Below are 17,134 nucleotides of genomic sequence, written 5' to 3'. Positions count from 1 at the left end.
TGTGGGAAAGTGTTTGCCTGCCATCTAGTGGACATACTTGTGCATTGTATGGTTGTCCAATGTTTTCTGCTGGTACCTTTTTGGCACCTGATGCTTTATACTCAGCCCAACAATCCAGATCTACTGGACAGGATATCAGAAACTGCATCTGTGTCACCATGGCCTAAATTAGCCTTGAACATTATTTTTCTCATAATGGGGAACATTGAAAAACCCGGCGTGACGACCACTTTTTATTTACATTTTATTAATTTTTATATATATTTTTACCTGAGCCACCTTTATTGATATTCCAGACACAGTCACACAAATTGCTTAAACAGATCAAGCCCGAATTATCTCATAACAAAAAATATAACAAAGAAAGTGAAAATCAAGAATGCTTCACTGTTACCTCAATATGCAGCAACAACTTTTGCAAACAAGGTTTTTATTCGATCAGCATTTGATTTCAAGGCAAACACCATTTGTATCACAACAGAAACTAACTTTCAGTACATCTTACTGTGTTTACATGTGCTAAAATCTACAAACCCATGCTGTCTTAAACAAAAACAATATTTTTGTTAACACAAGCTCTTCTTTTATCGCTAGGGTAAAAAAACCAAAACAACGAAAAAAGGACACTCAGGTGTGATTCTGTATTCATTAGAGACATTACTTAAACAGTGCTTTCAATGTTTTATTTCTATTATAGTCCAACAAGTCCTTATTCAGACAGCAGGCAGTCCTCAGAAGACCTCCAGGTCTGCAGAGTTGTAGACTACCGGTGTCTCCTCTATACCAACAGCAGTTTCCTCCTGGCCCTCTTCTAACTCTTCTGCAGCCTCCTCGAGTGACTCCAAGGCCTCGTTGGTGTCGCTAGCAAAGGTCTCCCTGGAAACATCGTCGTGCTCCTGCAGGTTCAGTGTGCCAATGGCCTGCTTCATCTTCTTGGCCACAACGTGCCGCCTCCTCTTCTGGGCGGCCTTCTTGTTCTTGCAGTCCTTCTGCTGTTCGTCGAAGAAAATCTTCCTGATCTGGGCCTTGGTGATGCTGGGTGTGTTCTTCAGCAGGTTGAGATACACTCCACCGGGTGTCCGTCGCCTGCTGCCATCCATGGTGTACACACCGCCGCTTTCCTCCAGCGTGGAGGTCTCTCCCAGCAGTTCTATGGCTTTTTTCTTTCCAATGACATTAACAACGCGCTCTATCAGGTCTACTTTAGGCTCTTGCAGTCTGTGTGCTATCTCATCCGCCACCTTGTCATCAGGGTCGTCCTCTGTGATCTCATACCGGCCCTTAATGTCCATCTCAGCTCGGGGGCCCAGTCTCTCTTTAGCTGACCTCTTCCTCTTTGCATCACCTCCTGCCCTCTCCTCTGACCCCTGGCCCTTCATGTACTCCTCCAGCTGGGCGTCCAGCATGCTCACTTCTCCATCATCCTTCGACAGCTTCTCAAGCTCCCTCTCCTTCTCCATTATCTTACGGGCCAGGACGTAGTTATAAGTCTCCACATTTCTGTTGGACATGTTAACGTCACCCTCCATGCCAAATATGCCAAGCTCTGTAGTTATGGCATCCTGGCACTGCTCCTGCACCACAGAGCCCCAGATATTGTTCACCTTGCGGCCTGCCATCGCCCCGGGGTCGAGCATGCGGGTCGGACCTGGCCGGGCAATGCAGGCAGGCGGCTGTGGAGCGTTGGACACTTTCTGGCGCTTCCGGCGCCAAATAGCAGCCTCCTCGTCCGACGAGGCCGCGTCGCTGTCGCTGGAATCCGCCGTCATGTTGCGGTAGGCGGCTGCAGAGGGCTGTGCAGCGGCTCTGTTCTGGAAGGACTGGCCGCTGAAAGCTGGAGGAACCTGGGGTCGAGCTTGTGCTGCTGCGGTTCCCATCTCTGATTCCGAGCTGGACCCCGAGATCTCGCCATCTTCCAGATCACCGTCCATGAGATCTCCACCACCCGCCATTTCTTGCCTGGAAGCCACACCAAAGATAATGGCTGTTGACTGCTGTTTTAATACATCTGCTAACTTAAAGTTTAGGCCACTAATTCGCTGCAATATCTAACTTTGACATTAAAGCATTAGCTAGCAGCTAACGACAACACAGAACTTAATATTAGCTCCGACAGAGAAATACAGCAGCTGACTCCCGGCTAACACACAGACTCTCGGCTCTGCAATATATTGTATTTTAGCTTTGTTTGGCTCTTACACTCACAATGAGTTGCCGGGTTGAGGTTGACAGTCAACAGACTAACTTGGGGCCCCGCTGAAGAAAATTCGCGCTAAGCTAAAGTCATACTTCCTCCCCTACTTTCAGACCCTATCGAAATAAATCCAGCATTAGAAAGTTTGGAACATGTCCTTCATCTAAAATGACTGCAAAGCATTTATTATATCAGAAGTATATCATTATGCTGCAAACTTAATCTTAAAGATTCTAATTAATTAATTAATTTCTAAATTAAGCTAAATGTTCTCTCATGTGAGTATCTTGTATCGTAGCATTTTACGAACATGCACAGATGTAAGAATTGAAAATGGGTCAAGGTGCTCTGAAATGCTTAGTTTCTATAATGTAAATATACCTTTTTAGGTCTTCTTCATCCACCCTGATTTCATTATTTTCCTTTTCCATAATAACTTTTGCTTATATTATCACATTTGTATGACTACTTTTATATCTCTATATATTTTAACAGTTTTAAAAAGTCATCTCACCTTTTTCCCCAAAACTTTCTTTATTTACAACAAAGAGGTACAACAACAATTGTCATACAAAAACAGTTTTAAAAAAAGACTTTGTACAAACCAGAGTCCATTCATTATATGTCCTTTTAGAGTTCAAATAAAATTGCACTTGCTTTAAAATATTGAAAGTCTTCTAGGCTTTTTTGTTCCTCACATATTTGATTAAAGTGCCATACTCCTTGAGTTTAACAATAAACCGATGAAAGCAGGGTTTGGAGCGGACCACTTAGATTTGTGGATGTGAACTTTACCGAGAAGCTGATCAGCAGCTGAATTGAATACAATATATTGCTATCCAACCCACTGAACACAAAATACATCTTAACATCAAATACATCAATCTGTACATTAGTAGATCTACCCATGTTCCTATTTATAAAGTTTTGCATATCTAACAAATTTGAGTGAGCACAGTGAAAAAACAAATGAAATATTGTTTCCCTGTCTGAATTGCAAAAAATACACGCACAGTCTCTTTCCAACATTACTTTGAAAATCATCCCGTTTGCGCCCCGGTGGATGTTGCGTGATGATTGCGTCATTGAAAATTGCACTTGCGCAGGGTGACATAAACAATATGGCTGGGTCCTTACAGCGCCTCACGTCTGCCGGGAGATATCTCCTTCAGAGACATTTACTGAAGACCAATTCTCTTAGCAGGGTAAGAAGAATGTGTTTACAGACATTTATCCGACCTAGCTCTTCTTTAGAAGCTGTCAGTATATAGCATTAGATATAAAGACGTATCTGTGGTGTGTAATCTGACGGGGTAAGCCTCTCGACATGGCTCTGTGTTTGCTATGTCACCATGACTAGCTGTTGAACCATGTGTGTGTACCAGATATTCCTGACGTTGTGGGGACTTGCCTCCCTTATGGGTACATAAAGCAAGTCCCCTTAACGTAAAGTATTAATTTCAGGGTGAAGACTTGGTTTAAAGTTAAGGTAAGTTTAGGGTTATATTAAGAGGTAGGTTATGCTTACCGTTAAGCATGTGGTGGTAATGAATGTAAGTCAAAGTAATGTCCCCTGAAATGATGGAAACACCACTGCGTGTGTGTTTGTGTTTGTTTTTGTGTGTGCGTCCTCTCCCTGCAGCTCTCAGCAGGACAGCACAGACTCCGGGCGACTCAGGCTGCTCACCAGGTGGCCCTAAATGTTCCTGAAACCAAGGTGACCTCCTTAGAGAACGGGCTCCGTGTGGCTTCTGAGGATTCTGGGCTCCCCACATGCACTGTAAGCTATTTTTGAATGGATGGATACAAACAAGATACAAATTCTATGTGTTTATATCGAAATTAGAGCTAGAGCATTAACTTGGCCGATATTAGCTTATTGCAGATGTATCAAAGTTGAAATTGCAGAATAGAATTACCAAACTAGGATTGATGTAACTTAGAAACAGTGTCATCTTTACATAGTTCAAGTGTATTTCAGCTGTGAAATTTCCTGCTTTAGCTTTGTCACAGTTTGATCCATATTGAGATTATTTATGTAGTTATATTATTATTATTATTTTATGAATACTTATTTTATTATTTTCATTTTCTATTTTTCTATTATGCAGCTTTGTTATTTATTTAACTGTGGTAATTTTACATCATTGTCTCCTTGGGTTTTATTGTACGTAAAGCACTTTGTAAACACTGTTTTAAGAAAAGTGCTATACAAATAAAGTTTAGTATTATTTGTTATTATAATAATACATTTAAAATATTTGTCTATATATCATTAGCAGCTTTTTAAAACTCAGTCAAATTCAATAAGGAGAGATCAGTTGGAAGTGTAACAATATATTTTGACGTTAGCAACAGAAAGATTTTCGGTGATTAGACTCCATCGATGTGAAGAATCTTTATAAAGTGTAAGCCCCTATGAAGATAAGAGATAGAACAGGATCCCTCTGGAGTCTAAATGCTGGTGGTGGAGTGGAGTCAGCAGGTGGTTGATGGAAACCTTTGGATGAGTCTCCTCATTCATTCATTCATTCATTACTGACTTCTTCCAGGTGGGCCTCTGGATAGACGCTGGCAGTCGCTATGAGAATCAGAGAAATAATGGCACAGCACATTTTCTGGAACATATGGCATTTAAGGTGAGATGATAACAGTGCAGCAGCATTTTTAATGTTTCTTATTTGCACATATCATATTCAAGAATAATAAAGAAAACACTGTAGTTTAAAACAGACCTGCAAAACTTGCTAGAAGCACATGGAAACAGTTGAAATCTGTAGGGCAACATAATTAAAATAATGACATGAATATAACATGCATGATTAGGGAAACAAAGAACAGAGTGTATGTTTTTGTTCTTATATTATAAAGCATATTCTAATGTTTGTTATCTGTGTGTGTGCGTGTGTGTGTTTGACAGGGTACCAGGAAGCGCTCCCAGCTGGATCTGGAGTTGGAGATTGAGAACATGGGGGCGCACCTGAACGCCTACACATCCCGGGAGCAGACTGTGTATTACGCTAAGGCCTTCTCTAAGGATCTTCCACGAGGTACGATGTGGTCAGAGGAGCTTAATGTTACAAGGGAAAACAAGTCCAAAAGGCATTCTGGGAAATGTAGGAAATCCCTGAATGAAGTAAATGATGTAAGTTGAAGGAAAGCTGGTAAACAGCACAACCATAGTTACATTTCCCTCCCAAAAATTTGCTGTTTTTTTTCCCCCCTCAAGCTGTGGAGATCCTGGCTGACATCATCCAGAACAGCATGCTGGGCGAGGCAGAGATCGAGAGGGAGCGAGGGGTGATCCTCAGAGAGATGCAGGAAGTGGAGACCAATCTGCAGGAAGTGGTCTTTGATTACCTGCATGCGACCGCGTACCAGTCCACAGCACTGGGCAGGACCATCCTGGGCCCCACGGAGAACATCAAGTAAGACACACAACTGCTTTGATTAGTGGTGATAAAGTCTGGCTTTCTGTTCTCTTCTCTGTTGTCCATCTCTGTTCCATGCTGTGAGTCAGCTGTGTGTTTGGTTGATTGCAGGACGATTAACAGAGGAGACCTGGTTGAGTACATCACTACTCACTACAAAGGCCCCAGAATAGTGCTGGCTGCTGCTGGAGGTGAGAGCTCATAATCTCCCCATTTGTATTTAGCATTTAGCAGTTTTTCACTATGTTTACTAAGAATAGTAAAACAAGAATTAGGCTGATGGGGATGATAGGCACCTTGGTCATCTATCTTTAGTATGAATGAATGTAAGACACTAATGAAAGTAAACTGACATTGAGGATATTATGTCATCTGTTTTCAATCAGGAGTTTCTCAGGATGAGCTCATTGATTTGGCCAAATATCACTTTGGAAAGCTTCCTGGAAGATATGAGGGCGAGGCTCCGGCACTTCCTCCGTGCCACTTCACAGGAAGTGAGGTAGGGAGGTAGTTTTCAGTCTTAACAATACCACACATCACCACACAATAAATCCGCAAAAAGAAATCAGGTAAAATATGACATCAGACCGCTGAATGTGTTGTACCTGTTGCTCGTCAGATCCGCGTACGTGACGACAAGATGCCCCTGGCTCATATCGCCATCGCAGTGGAGGCGGTCGGGTGGTCGCACCCTGACACCATCCCTCTCATGGTGGCAAACACTCTGATTGGAAACTGGGACCGCTCGTTTGGTGGAGGAGTGGTGAGTGTTGATGAAACTTCACATTTTAATCTGTACCTTTTCTTTACACATCTTCCGTCACGATGGACACCACAACTTCTCACACATGTACATGTTTTCCTGCAACATATTTCTGAACAGACAGACAGCAGTGTGTATGTAATAATCATGCAGCAGACACTGCACAGGTCCTGCTCCAGTGCTCTTACATCTCTGCTCTGTCCTTTGTGAACCCAGAATCTGTCCAGTAAACTGGCTCAGATGGCCTGTCAGGGAAACCTGTGCCACAGCTTCCAGTCCTTCAACACCTGCTACACAGACACAGGCCTGTGGGGGCTCTACATGGTGTGTGAGCCCGGCACCATCAACGACATGATGCACTTCACTCAGATGGAATGGTGAGTGCACTCACACTGACAGGAAAATCAGATTTACTATAGAAATTGGTAAGTTTAGACCTTGTTTGCTTAACTTTTTGTCTTTGCTCCCTGTCAGGATGTCTCTATGTACGAGTGTGACGGAGAGCGAAGTGGCTCGCGCCAAAAATCTGCTCAAGACCAACATGCTCCTGCATCTCGACGGTAAGGCAGCATCACATCAGGCAGCATTGATTATCAGAGAAGCAGTGAAGTTCCTATCATCATCGTGTTTATTTAATCTCTCTCCAGGATCCACCCCTATCTGCGAGGACATCGGCAGGCAGATGTTGTGCTACAGTCGCAGGATCCCTCTGCATGAGCTGGAGGCCAGAATAGACGTGAGTGGATACAGTCACTCACTATACAGCCTCATATACTTCCATCCAGTGTAAAGGCTTTTAATAACGTTCAATGGCTTCTTTACTGATACTCAAGAAAATGATATCTGATAGAGGGCTCATTGTGAACTCCCAATCTTGTCTGGAAAGGAAACTATTAATTTTGCCAGAAGTGTAGGTTTACAATCTTTCAAGTCTGTCCTAAATAAATCCTCACTTATCTATGTTGTAAACACTTCCTAACACAACTGTGATGTAAGAGATGGTTCACAAAATCCACAGCACTCATTCTGTGCTAAAAGGGCATTTCCTTCATTCTCTCACAGAGGCAATTTTATACTGAAGACTTCTGAAGATAGCCACCTGATTTGGCTAACTCAGACTGCTGACACTTCATATTAGCCTCAACTGCACTTTACAATGAATTTCCTTCCGTTACACTAGTGTTAGGAAGGAATCTATCTCCATTTGAGTGTTGTTTTAAGATGTACTGGGGAAAAAAGTGACTTAGCCTTTAATGGTGACTTTGCTGCATCCGTAGACAGAAATAACAACCTCAACTAACAAAAATACCTCAAATATTCAAGTAATTTCTGTTCAAACTACCCTCCTCTCCTGAAATGGTGCCACATTGGCTTACAGAATGATCTTCACTGTTTTCTGTCCCAAACCAACATCCTCTTTCAATGAGAAATATCACAAAAGTAGTAAATATGCTGTTTTATTCAGCCTTTTAAGTTTTACTTTGCTCCACATGCTTAGTAGAATTTAATGGAAACTCAAAAGTATAAGATGGAGAAACTGTTTCTGTGTCTAATATTTTCTAAATGTTTTATTTGCCCTTCAACAGGCCATTGATGCTACCACCATTAAAGATGTGTGCACCAAATATATCTACAACAAAGCTCCTGCCATCGCTGCAGTCGGTATGTTGTTCATTTTTTTAATAATGGATTTAGAGTAATCTTGTTCAATACTTAACCTGTTTTGGAGGAATTCTGTCCTACCTCGTATGTAGCATCTGTCTCTGAACTCATGAAAGCTCAAGTTGCTCTGTGTAAATGTGACATGAAGGCAGCAAGAAGAAACTTTTGTTGAGTCTGTATTCAAGAATTTTAAAAGGTGATTTCAATCAACTGCATACAGGAAGAGAGGAAAAATATTGTTTTAAGACAGTTTGAATGTGACACTGTGTGGGTGGAGGAAATGATTGTACAGGGACAAAATGCTCTGCTTCCGTTTTTTAAGCTGCAAGTTTCTCCCAAAGTGCAGCTTTAATGTGTCCTGGTTATATAATGTGGACTGGACTGTCCTTTTTTTAAATATATCTAATGATGCAGTAAGTATTCAGAGGTACTATAAATTGAACTTCAATGTTAGCTTATATGTAAAGTACCAATTGGTTGCAGTTGCTCTGAATGGATTTAAATGAGACTACAGTTTATTACAAATCCATAAGTTATGATTAAATTGTACCGACCAATATACTTGCTGAGATTTCAGAATATAGTTACATTGCCAAAAGATAGGATCAACAGGGCAACAAACACAAGCACTGAGACAATTAAACAAGCTGACAGTTCGGTTACCACTTTATTTTGAGGAAAAACTGAAAGTTAGAGTTTAACCAGGAAGACTGTCTGTAAACTGTGATGGATGTTAGTTTCAGCAAACATTTCACTGTTCATCTTTTGTTTTCTCTTCCAAATAAGTTTGGCTAGCCTGGGAGTTTGTTTAAAACATGTCTAACTGCTCATGTTTGTTGCTCCGTTGGACCTATTTTTGGCAATAACACTGTGTTCCCAGCAATTATTTTAAGTACAGTGTTATATCTGATAAAACTGATGGCCTAACAAAATAAAACCCAAGTTGGCATAAAACACACTTTCCTTTTTGTCTCAGGTCCAATTGAACAGCTGCCAGACTACAACCAGATCCGCAGTGGAATGTTCTGGATGAGAACCTGAGCCCGACACCTCTGAAGACACCTCACACATCAACTGTACAGCATAGAAACACAAACTCCGTATTTAAGTATTGTCTGTAGTATTTTTTCCTCCTTTAATTTTTTTATTATAAAATAAAGACCAACACAATAATGTTAAAATAACACAGAAACTATTGTCTTTTGTGGTTCTTGTCATTTTTTACTCTTGGCTGCCACCTGCTCCTGTGCTGCTTTCTTGGCTTTAACCATCTCCACCAGTTCCTGCCAGACAAACAGAACAAATGTTAGAAGACCAGCATTATTTGGACACTAGTTTATATTGGGGCATTTCTATATTTCATCTAAAAATTTCAGCAGCAACACCTAAACCTACAGCCAGCAAAATGACCATTAAGTTGACTCAACACCTTTATGAGACATGCAGGGCTGCTCATCAGACTCAAACTGTTTATGCTAGGTAGACCTCATATACTGAAAATTGAGCCTTAATACTAGTTAGCTGGTAACAAGTCTAAAATCCAACAACAGACCACCTCGTTATCTTACCTTGTACCTCTTCATACAGTCTTTCTTGTTTCGTCCGGGGACAGCGGCTGCGATCTTCTCCCACCGCTCAGGTGTGCTGACTGGATAGGTCTTCAGGGCTTGTTCCAGAAGTTTCTGTTCCTCTGTGGTCCAGGGGGCAGCGTTACTCTCACCACCAGAGGCTGAGGGATGACAGACAGCAGGTCATTGTTACACACCTCTTAGGAATATCTGACACTGATCGGACTGTAAATGTGTTCTGAGGTTTGGTTTCTGACAAGGCTCTCCAGGTTCAAGTTTTACTGTGTTTACTGCTGCATGTTCAGAAGAAGGATGATTCTACATGGAGGTTATCACACACATATACAACTTGTCATTTGCTGAATATTTCTCTAACAGTTAATTCATTGAGCAATTTCCCTCCTTCCAATAAATTAAACAGCCCACATCAAGAACACATGACTGGAGGAATCTTTTTTTTTTTCACAGTTAGGATATAAACTATGACATAACAGATGTAATGCTGACCAGTCTTGACTTAAACTGCCACTGTTGTGTTCTTGGTCTGTTAATGACATTTTTGATACAGTTACACAGATATCACTCACCGTCAAACCTCTCGGAGGGCACAGCGTTGTCTATGGAGGGTGCTACTGAAGAGTGTTCCTTCTTGAACTTCTCAAAGGCTTTTCTGTTAATCTCATCTTTCTGTAGCGGATCTGAGGAGACGACGACAGGACATCTTATCTTCATGATCAGTGATGGTACATATAACTGCATTCCACTTCAATGTTTATATTGTTATATCTGCTTAAAATTAACTTTATCAGCACAGTCAAATATTTATATCCTGGCACTGTTTTTGTTTTAAAAACCACTAAAAGAAAAATGAAAGTATTCAGTAATGCAGAACTTTACAGCCCTGAATGTGGTTTGGAAATTTTATAAATCAATCCTTCAATCTTGTTTTCCTCGTATCCGAGCATACCTAGCCGCTGTAGATTCTTGGCTTTGTTGATGACATCTTTGGCTGTCCTCTTCATGCCGCTGGTGGAGTGTAAGTTCATATAGTTGGCAATAACTTCCCATCTGGATGGAAAAACAATGAACACTATAAAATCATATTAAAAATAACTTTTTGGATTCATATCCAAATAGAGTTAATTTCTCCCCAAGTCGCATCAACACATGACAAGACGTTTACATCATGATGTGACAAATAAAGCTGACAGAAGAATAACAGAGTGGACCAAAAATCCTTGGAGGGAGGAACAAAAACATTCCACTTGTACTGGTGAGTAAGAAGAAATAAATGTATCAACCCCTGCTCTGACAAACATCTACAGAAAAAAAAAGGGGTCACTTTCCGTTGTTGAGAACTTTTTTGGAATACGACGATGATCACATCAGTGATAAGCACATATTTTGCAGTCAATATTTTGCCAGTAAAACCACCTAAAATAACCCCACATACTGAAAAACATGAGCAAGCCATCGAGCTCATCACTGCCCTGCAGAGTTACTATTTTAATCCTGAGTGTCTACCTGGCGTTGGTTCCAGCAGGGAACAGGTTGACAGCTTTGATGAGCAGCTGGAGGTCTTCCTCGTTCCAGCCCTTCCCTCCGCCTCCTCCTCCTCCGCTGGCCTGCTCGGCGCTGCGAGCCGCCTGCCTGGCCTGAACCTCTGCATCCCTCTCTCTCTGCAGCTGGGCGTTCACCTCCTGCACCTGAGTAGAGGGACAGATGTTTGTACATTGGTGAGGACTTTATATACACTGACAAAAAATCTTTACAAAGAAAGTGCTATGTCCCTTCATACCTGCTTGTCCACTGCTATCTTACTGTCCTCTTTTGAGCCTGAGGCCAGGATTTCATTCAGTGACTGCAGGCTGGAAACAAACAACATAAACTAATGTTCAACATCTCCTGGCCCCAATTTTCCAAACTAAATGCATCCCTTGACAGCATTCAAATTCATAAAAGTGATGATCTACTTTACTCTACCTTGTCAACTCCAGCCTATCACAGAGCTTCTCCACCTCCTCCATCATTTTCACACTGTCTGCTTCATTGTCAGCAAAGTAATTCCAGTTCTGCGGAGTGAAGAAAGATGACATGAACTAAAGCACCATGGTTCATGCAGATCTCAGGTATCTGCACAGTTGTGAGACTAGCAAAGAGTGTTTCTATGAGAGTTGACCTTGCAGGTAGTCCTGAGTTTCTGCCTCTCCTTCTTGATGGCCTTCTTCTGGATCTCCTTCTCCTTCTTGGCCTGCTGGGCCACCTGCTTGGCCTCCTCTTCCTCCTTCTCCTTCAGCAAACGAGCCGCCTCCAACTCCGCCTGACGGGCCTGTAACACACGTATAACTGACTGATCAACATTTGACAAAGCGATAACAGAATTTCAAAATAAGAGTCAGCAATTACGTAAACTACAAATTTCCCAAGTCTTACACTGTTTCCATGTAAGGTTGAAGGTACCAACAGTCTTTACTGATGTTTCCAGCACAGTTAAGTTAAAGGACGTATGGTATATCTGGTGTTCAGACCTTGAGTGAATGTGAATGAGACTTACTCGCTCCTTCTCCTCCTGCTCTCTCTTCTTGGCTTCAGCTTTAGCCTTCTTCTCAGACTCCTTCCTGGCTTTCTCTTCTTCTTTGAATTTCTTTATTCTAGGATCGCAGCTGTAGGCCGTATCTGCAAACAAACCAATACAACTCATCAATCTCACAGATATCTTTCATCAGTGATTTCCTGACTTGTGCACCATATATTGTTAAGGATTTTATGAAATATCTTATGGCTCTGTACCAACTAGTGTTCGTATTCTGTTCATCTCTTCTTTCTTCCTCTGAGCTCTGGAAGCTCGATTCTGCTTTTCGATCCATCTCCTCTCATCTCGACTGCAGGGGAAAAGTTAAAACAAGTCAGTCACACTTTAAAAGATCTAACGCACAGGTCTCCAAAATGTGTGTATTAGAGCCTCACCATTCAGCTTTTTCCTTTTCCTCTTCATCCAAGTATGAAAACTCTCTCCATGAATCAAAGTTGTACCTTTAACAGCAGAAATAATAGTTAAACTTCTACTTCTAACTTGTTTTAGACAGAGAGAAATGCTCTATTTCTGTTCTGACACCAGTTCTGAATCTGATTGTCAGCTCAATGGTGCATTCAAAGAACGACCTCTCATGGTATATAAAAGAGGTAAAAACAGACCATCTGGTTCACTTCAATCAGTACCAGCCCAAGCTGCTTTAGCACCTACTGTATCCCTGAGAGCAACCGTTGCTGTGGTTGTTGTAGTCATTGTAACTATACTTACTGTTGTAACAGTTTTAAACACCCTCACACAGGTAAAGAGATCCCTATAAGAGGAGTTATTTCATGTCACATTAAGTTGGTCATTTATCTCATCGCTTGTCTTTGTGGAAAGTCATATGTTGGAAGGACGAATAGAGCACTGAAAACTTGCTGCTGAACACAGAAGTACTATCAGATGTAAATACATGAATTATCTAGTAGCAGCACATCCTGTTGAATTGAATCATCCTATTTCCTCTCTGAGATATATTGGTATTGAGAAAGTATCACTCCCTCCAAGAGGAGGTAACTCCAGGAGTAAACACTAGTGGATCTGAGAGAACCCCGTCACCTCATGGATTAAATATAGATTATTGGATTATCAAGTTCTGCAGGAGGATTTGAATAAAACCGCAAAGATACTTTGTTGTTAAGATTAGCAATAATTCATCCCTCCAGCCTTTCCCAACTGCCTATTAAATTAGGGTTCCCATAACCTTATGCAACAGGATATCTGACATTATAAGATAAACAATATTGGTAAATGTCTGGCACAACCTTATGTCTTGACATTGAAAGTTTCTTTAGGCTTATTTTAGGTTTCTTATTACACCACAAAAAGGATGAGAACAAAGATTTTAACTCCTTGAACCAGTTTGATGGAAAGTGCATGGGTAAGGCTGACATGATGAATGACAATCTTGGGAGAATATTCATCTTCAGCACCTCACCCCACCGTGACACCGACAAAGAAGACCATCTCTTACTTTCCTCAATCAACCTGGAGCATTCAGTCCTAGGGGCTATGATTATAATACCCAAGTATTTAATCCCATTAGGTTTCCACATGAATGGTGAATTACCCAAGTCAGTAGAAAAAGTATTACAGTTAAGAGGTATTGCCTCACATTTACTCCAGTTTATTTTGTATCCAGTAAAGTACTGAGTGTATTGATAAGCCGTAGCACTGATGGAATAGACTGCACAGGTTTACTTAATGTTAATACAATGTCATCTGCATATAAGCTAAATTTAAAGTCACAGCCTCCTGTTTCAATGCCCTCTAGTTTTTGGTTATGTCTGGCACATGCCAGAGGTTGCAAAGCTAAAACAAAGAGCATCAGTGAGACTGGACAACGCTGGCGGGTAGAGCGAGTAAGACAAAAGGGTTTAGACAAAATACTGTTAGTTTCCACAGAAGAAATGGCACCATTATGTAATGATTTGACCCATTTTAAAATATTTGGACCAAAGTCAAATTTAGACATTGCAAAGAATAGATACAGTTATTCTATTCTGTCAGAGACTTTCTCTGCATCCAGTGACAAAGCTACAGCTGGTTCCACAGAGAGGGCTGCTTTATAGATAATGTGGTACAGTCTTCTCATGTTACTGGATGATAAACGCCCCTCAACAAATCCAGTCTGGTCTAGATGGATCAGAGAAGGAACAACCTTGGATAACCTTAAAACCAAAAAGTTTGCAGACATTTTATAATCATTATTGAGGATGCTAACAGAACGCTGATTATTAATTTCTGACAGAGCTTTCCCAGATCTTGGCAATAGGCACTTCCTACTATGTCATTGTATACTTTAAGATAATTCCAGTGAAGAACTCTTCTATTTCTCAAATATTACTCAGACTCTGAAGCATATAATTTAGAATAGTATTCCCTGAATGCCTCATTTGGGTCCAGGGTGACTGACCCATCATTCTTTCTAGCTGATGATAACGTTTTAACATTTTGCCTGCTTTATCACCTCACTGAAGGCCTCCGGATGGTTTTTCTCACCCTAATGGTTGAATATGATTGTCTAATCACCATCAGATGTGCTACTAAGGTGTGGCCTACATAACACACCAGTGCTTGTGTCCTACTATTATTGCTGATTTTGAAGAAGGCATTAGGGCCGAAGCGTCGTCTAAATAAAAGAGAAATGCATATGGAACCAGAGTGTGCAATACTTTTCTTCCTGCCCCCAAGAACTCTGCCACTTACCAAAAAGAGTAAAAATTATCCACGTCTTCGAAAGAGGACTCCATGGTTCCCAGTTTGGGCACGTGCTTTTTGGAAGACCATCTGGCATTTCTATCAAAAACAGGAGAGAACGCCTCGAAAAAGTTTTCTTTGCCTTCGCTCTTAGAAGGCACAGTGTTGTCAAAGGTGGGATCTACGCTGTCGAAGGCTCTCCTCTTCACAGGGTCTGACAGGACTTCTATAGCTGCAGTTCAAAAGATGACAAGCAGAGAAACATAAGGTGAGTTAAAGACCCCTCAGTGATAATATTAGTGTTGATAACAACCAGTAGCAGTGTAATATACCTTTAGTTATACAGGTGAAGTAGTCGTTGTCTCCTTCTACGATCTGTTCTCCAGCAGCTTTCCTCTTGTCGGGATGGTGCTTCAACACGATCGCTTTGTCTGTTGAGAAACAGCAGAGAATGTGAGTAAAATGACTTATTGTAAGAAACGGATCCATGATGGCAGGAGGAGGAAACATACTCACGGGCAGCTTTGATCTGTTTCTGAGTGGCTTTGTACCTCAAGTGGGGGAGACCGAGGACAGAATAATGATCTTGATTCTGACAAAAAGTAACAACACAGAGATGAAATAGTTATATATACCTAGTGTGAACATTAATGTCCAGCTTAGAAATAAAAATATTGACAATAAAAATCATTTGACAGGATGTAACAGTGTTCATTTACATATATGGGTAAATAATTTGCCAATTTCGGGGATGCATTGATCAAATATCACAAAAAATATATGATAAAACCAAAAATGAAATGTGGAACCAGAGAATCTTTCTGCAACAGAATTCTTTGATTTTGAACTGATACCTTCCAGTCTTTCGGGTCCAGTGTTCGGAGCATGGCGTATTCCTCCACCTGAAACTCCTCATCCTCTGACTCCTCGGAGGACACCTGCTCCTCCTCCAGCTCCTGAAAAGAGGCGGAAGCATTCCTGTTCCTTCTCCTCACAAAGGCCTCGAACCAGCGCCCCACCGGCTCCACCTGAACCTGCACAGAGGCTGAGGAGAGAAACAGAAGTCTGCTTTAAAAAAGAAGTTTTTAAAAACTTATACCGATACATTGCAAACATAATATAAACCTTGATAAAGATCCCTTATTTTTCATTGTAATTATTCTACTCTATGCAAAACATTAAGGAGTTAAAGGGAAAGTTCACCCGAATTACATATGATTTATAATTTTATGCAAATGTATTATATTTCCTGTATGATTTGCTGCCATAGACACTGAGCAAATATAATGCTAGTGTAATTACCTGGTTTGTATCTGGGTCAGATAGCACCAAATCTCAATTCAATTCAGTTAAGAGGAAGTGTACGTTTTTTATGAATTGGGGTGAACTTTCCCTTTAAAGGCAAAAAGGGACTACAACTTTGTTGTAGTGTTCAGTGAAACGGTGACAGGCCTGACTATCAAGTACAACAGGTGTTCAGACATTATGTAACAGCCAGATAATGCATATTTGACATGCGGACATATTGAAGACTGAAATGTCGCACAAGTGAAAGTGTTAAATATCATTTATCTGCCTACAAGCCAGTGCTGAGCTAATAAATCACTGCAGCAAGTGCAACCATGAGTGGGCAGCAGCTCAAACACATTATGCAACACAGTAAAAAACCCGTAAGACGAAAACTACAGAAGACACAAATAATGAAGAAGAGACTCTTCTGGGCTTTAAAAGAGTAGCTAATATTAGCTCAGTCCTTGCTGTCTGCCTTTCAGCTGGAAGCTAGTCTGAATATAACACCCTGTGCTGTAGCTCAGTTAGCTGCCTCCCTCCGGCCTCCTCCAGCTCTTACCGGCAGCGGCTTTAAAGAGCGCCGTCTCCTCTCCGTCCAGCGCTTCTAACAGCATTTTACAAAAATGGGCTACGCGAACATTCAGGTGCCGAAATTACCAAGTGAAAGCTTTGTAAAAGTGCTTAAGAAAGTGTCCCGCACATTCACACACCACATGGGCCTCAGTGCTCTCTACAAGTGCCAGATCGTGAAGACAAATTATTTTTCCTAGGACGGCGAAGTCATAACCCGCCCTCCTCTGCCTCTGATTGGCTAAGTACTCCTTGCCTTCTTTGGTTGGGTTGGTTAGGTTTAGGCATGATGAGTGAGATTGGTTAGAATTAGAATAAGAATATCAGGGTAAGCCAATCAGAGGCAGAATAGGGCAGGTCATGAGTTCGTCATCCTAGGAAAAA

The 17,134-nt window shown here is 41.3% G+C and overlaps 3 protein-coding genes across 4 annotated transcripts; 1 reads left to right on the top strand and 2 right to left on the bottom strand.

The window, feature by feature from the left end:
* Positions 1 to 413: 413 nt before the first annotated feature.
* Positions 414 to 2,326, bottom strand: phax (phosphorylated adaptor for RNA export). 2 transcript variants are annotated; one of them, XM_067581676.1, is made up of 2 exons: positions 2,206 to 2,326; positions 414 to 1,959 (listed from the first exon to the last, which is right to left on the bottom strand). In XM_067581676.1, the coding sequence occupies exon 2, from the start codon at positions 1,950 to 1,952 to the stop codon at positions 732 to 734; it is 1,221 nt and encodes a 406-aa protein (XP_067437777.1). In that variant the 5' UTR covers positions 1,953 to 1,959; positions 2,206 to 2,326; the 3' UTR covers positions 414 to 731. The 2 variants fall into 2 exon arrangements, with proteins under 2 accessions (XP_067437777.1, XP_067437778.1); XM_067581677.1 differs by having other exon boundaries at positions 2,200 to 2,313.
* A 946-nt stretch (positions 2,327 to 3,272) lies between these two features.
* On the top strand, positions 3,273 to 9,234 carry pmpcb (peptidase, mitochondrial processing subunit beta). Its single transcript, XM_067581674.1, has 13 exons — positions 3,273 to 3,399; positions 3,837 to 3,974; positions 4,747 to 4,833; positions 5,115 to 5,244; positions 5,424 to 5,622; positions 5,737 to 5,816; positions 6,012 to 6,124; positions 6,245 to 6,388; positions 6,605 to 6,765; positions 6,863 to 6,948; positions 7,036 to 7,124; positions 7,975 to 8,050; positions 9,027 to 9,234. Exons 1-13 carry the CDS (start codon positions 3,316 to 3,318, stop codon positions 9,089 to 9,091), a joined length of 1,452 nt encoding a protein of 483 aa, XP_067437775.1. The 5' UTR covers positions 3,273 to 3,315; the 3' UTR covers positions 9,092 to 9,234.
* dnajc2 (DnaJ (Hsp40) homolog, subfamily C, member 2) lies at positions 9,154 to 16,939 on the bottom strand. The gene is made up of 16 exons (XM_067581673.1): positions 16,740 to 16,939; positions 15,745 to 15,935; positions 15,407 to 15,482; positions 15,223 to 15,321; positions 14,900 to 15,122; positions 12,586 to 12,651; positions 12,409 to 12,500; positions 12,173 to 12,294; positions 11,798 to 11,947; positions 11,602 to 11,690; positions 11,417 to 11,486; positions 11,143 to 11,324; positions 10,586 to 10,686; positions 10,206 to 10,316; positions 9,619 to 9,779; positions 9,154 to 9,333 (listed from the first exon to the last, which is right to left on the bottom strand). The coding sequence occupies exons 1-16, from the start codon at positions 16,792 to 16,794 to the stop codon at positions 9,265 to 9,267; spliced, it is 1,857 nt and encodes a 618-aa protein (XP_067437774.1). The 5' UTR covers positions 16,795 to 16,939; the 3' UTR covers positions 9,154 to 9,264.
* Positions 16,940 to 17,134: the final 195 nt, after the last annotated feature.

This window comes from Thunnus thynnus, chromosome 23 (genome assembly GCF_963924715.1).
Source record: "Thunnus thynnus chromosome 23, fThuThy2.1, whole genome shotgun sequence".
NCBI classification, from domain to species: Eukaryota; Metazoa; Chordata; class Actinopteri; order Scombriformes; family Scombridae; genus Thunnus; species Thunnus thynnus.
The sequence above is the reverse complement of the archived record's forward strand: the minus strand, read 5'-3'. Positions and strand labels throughout refer to the sequence as shown.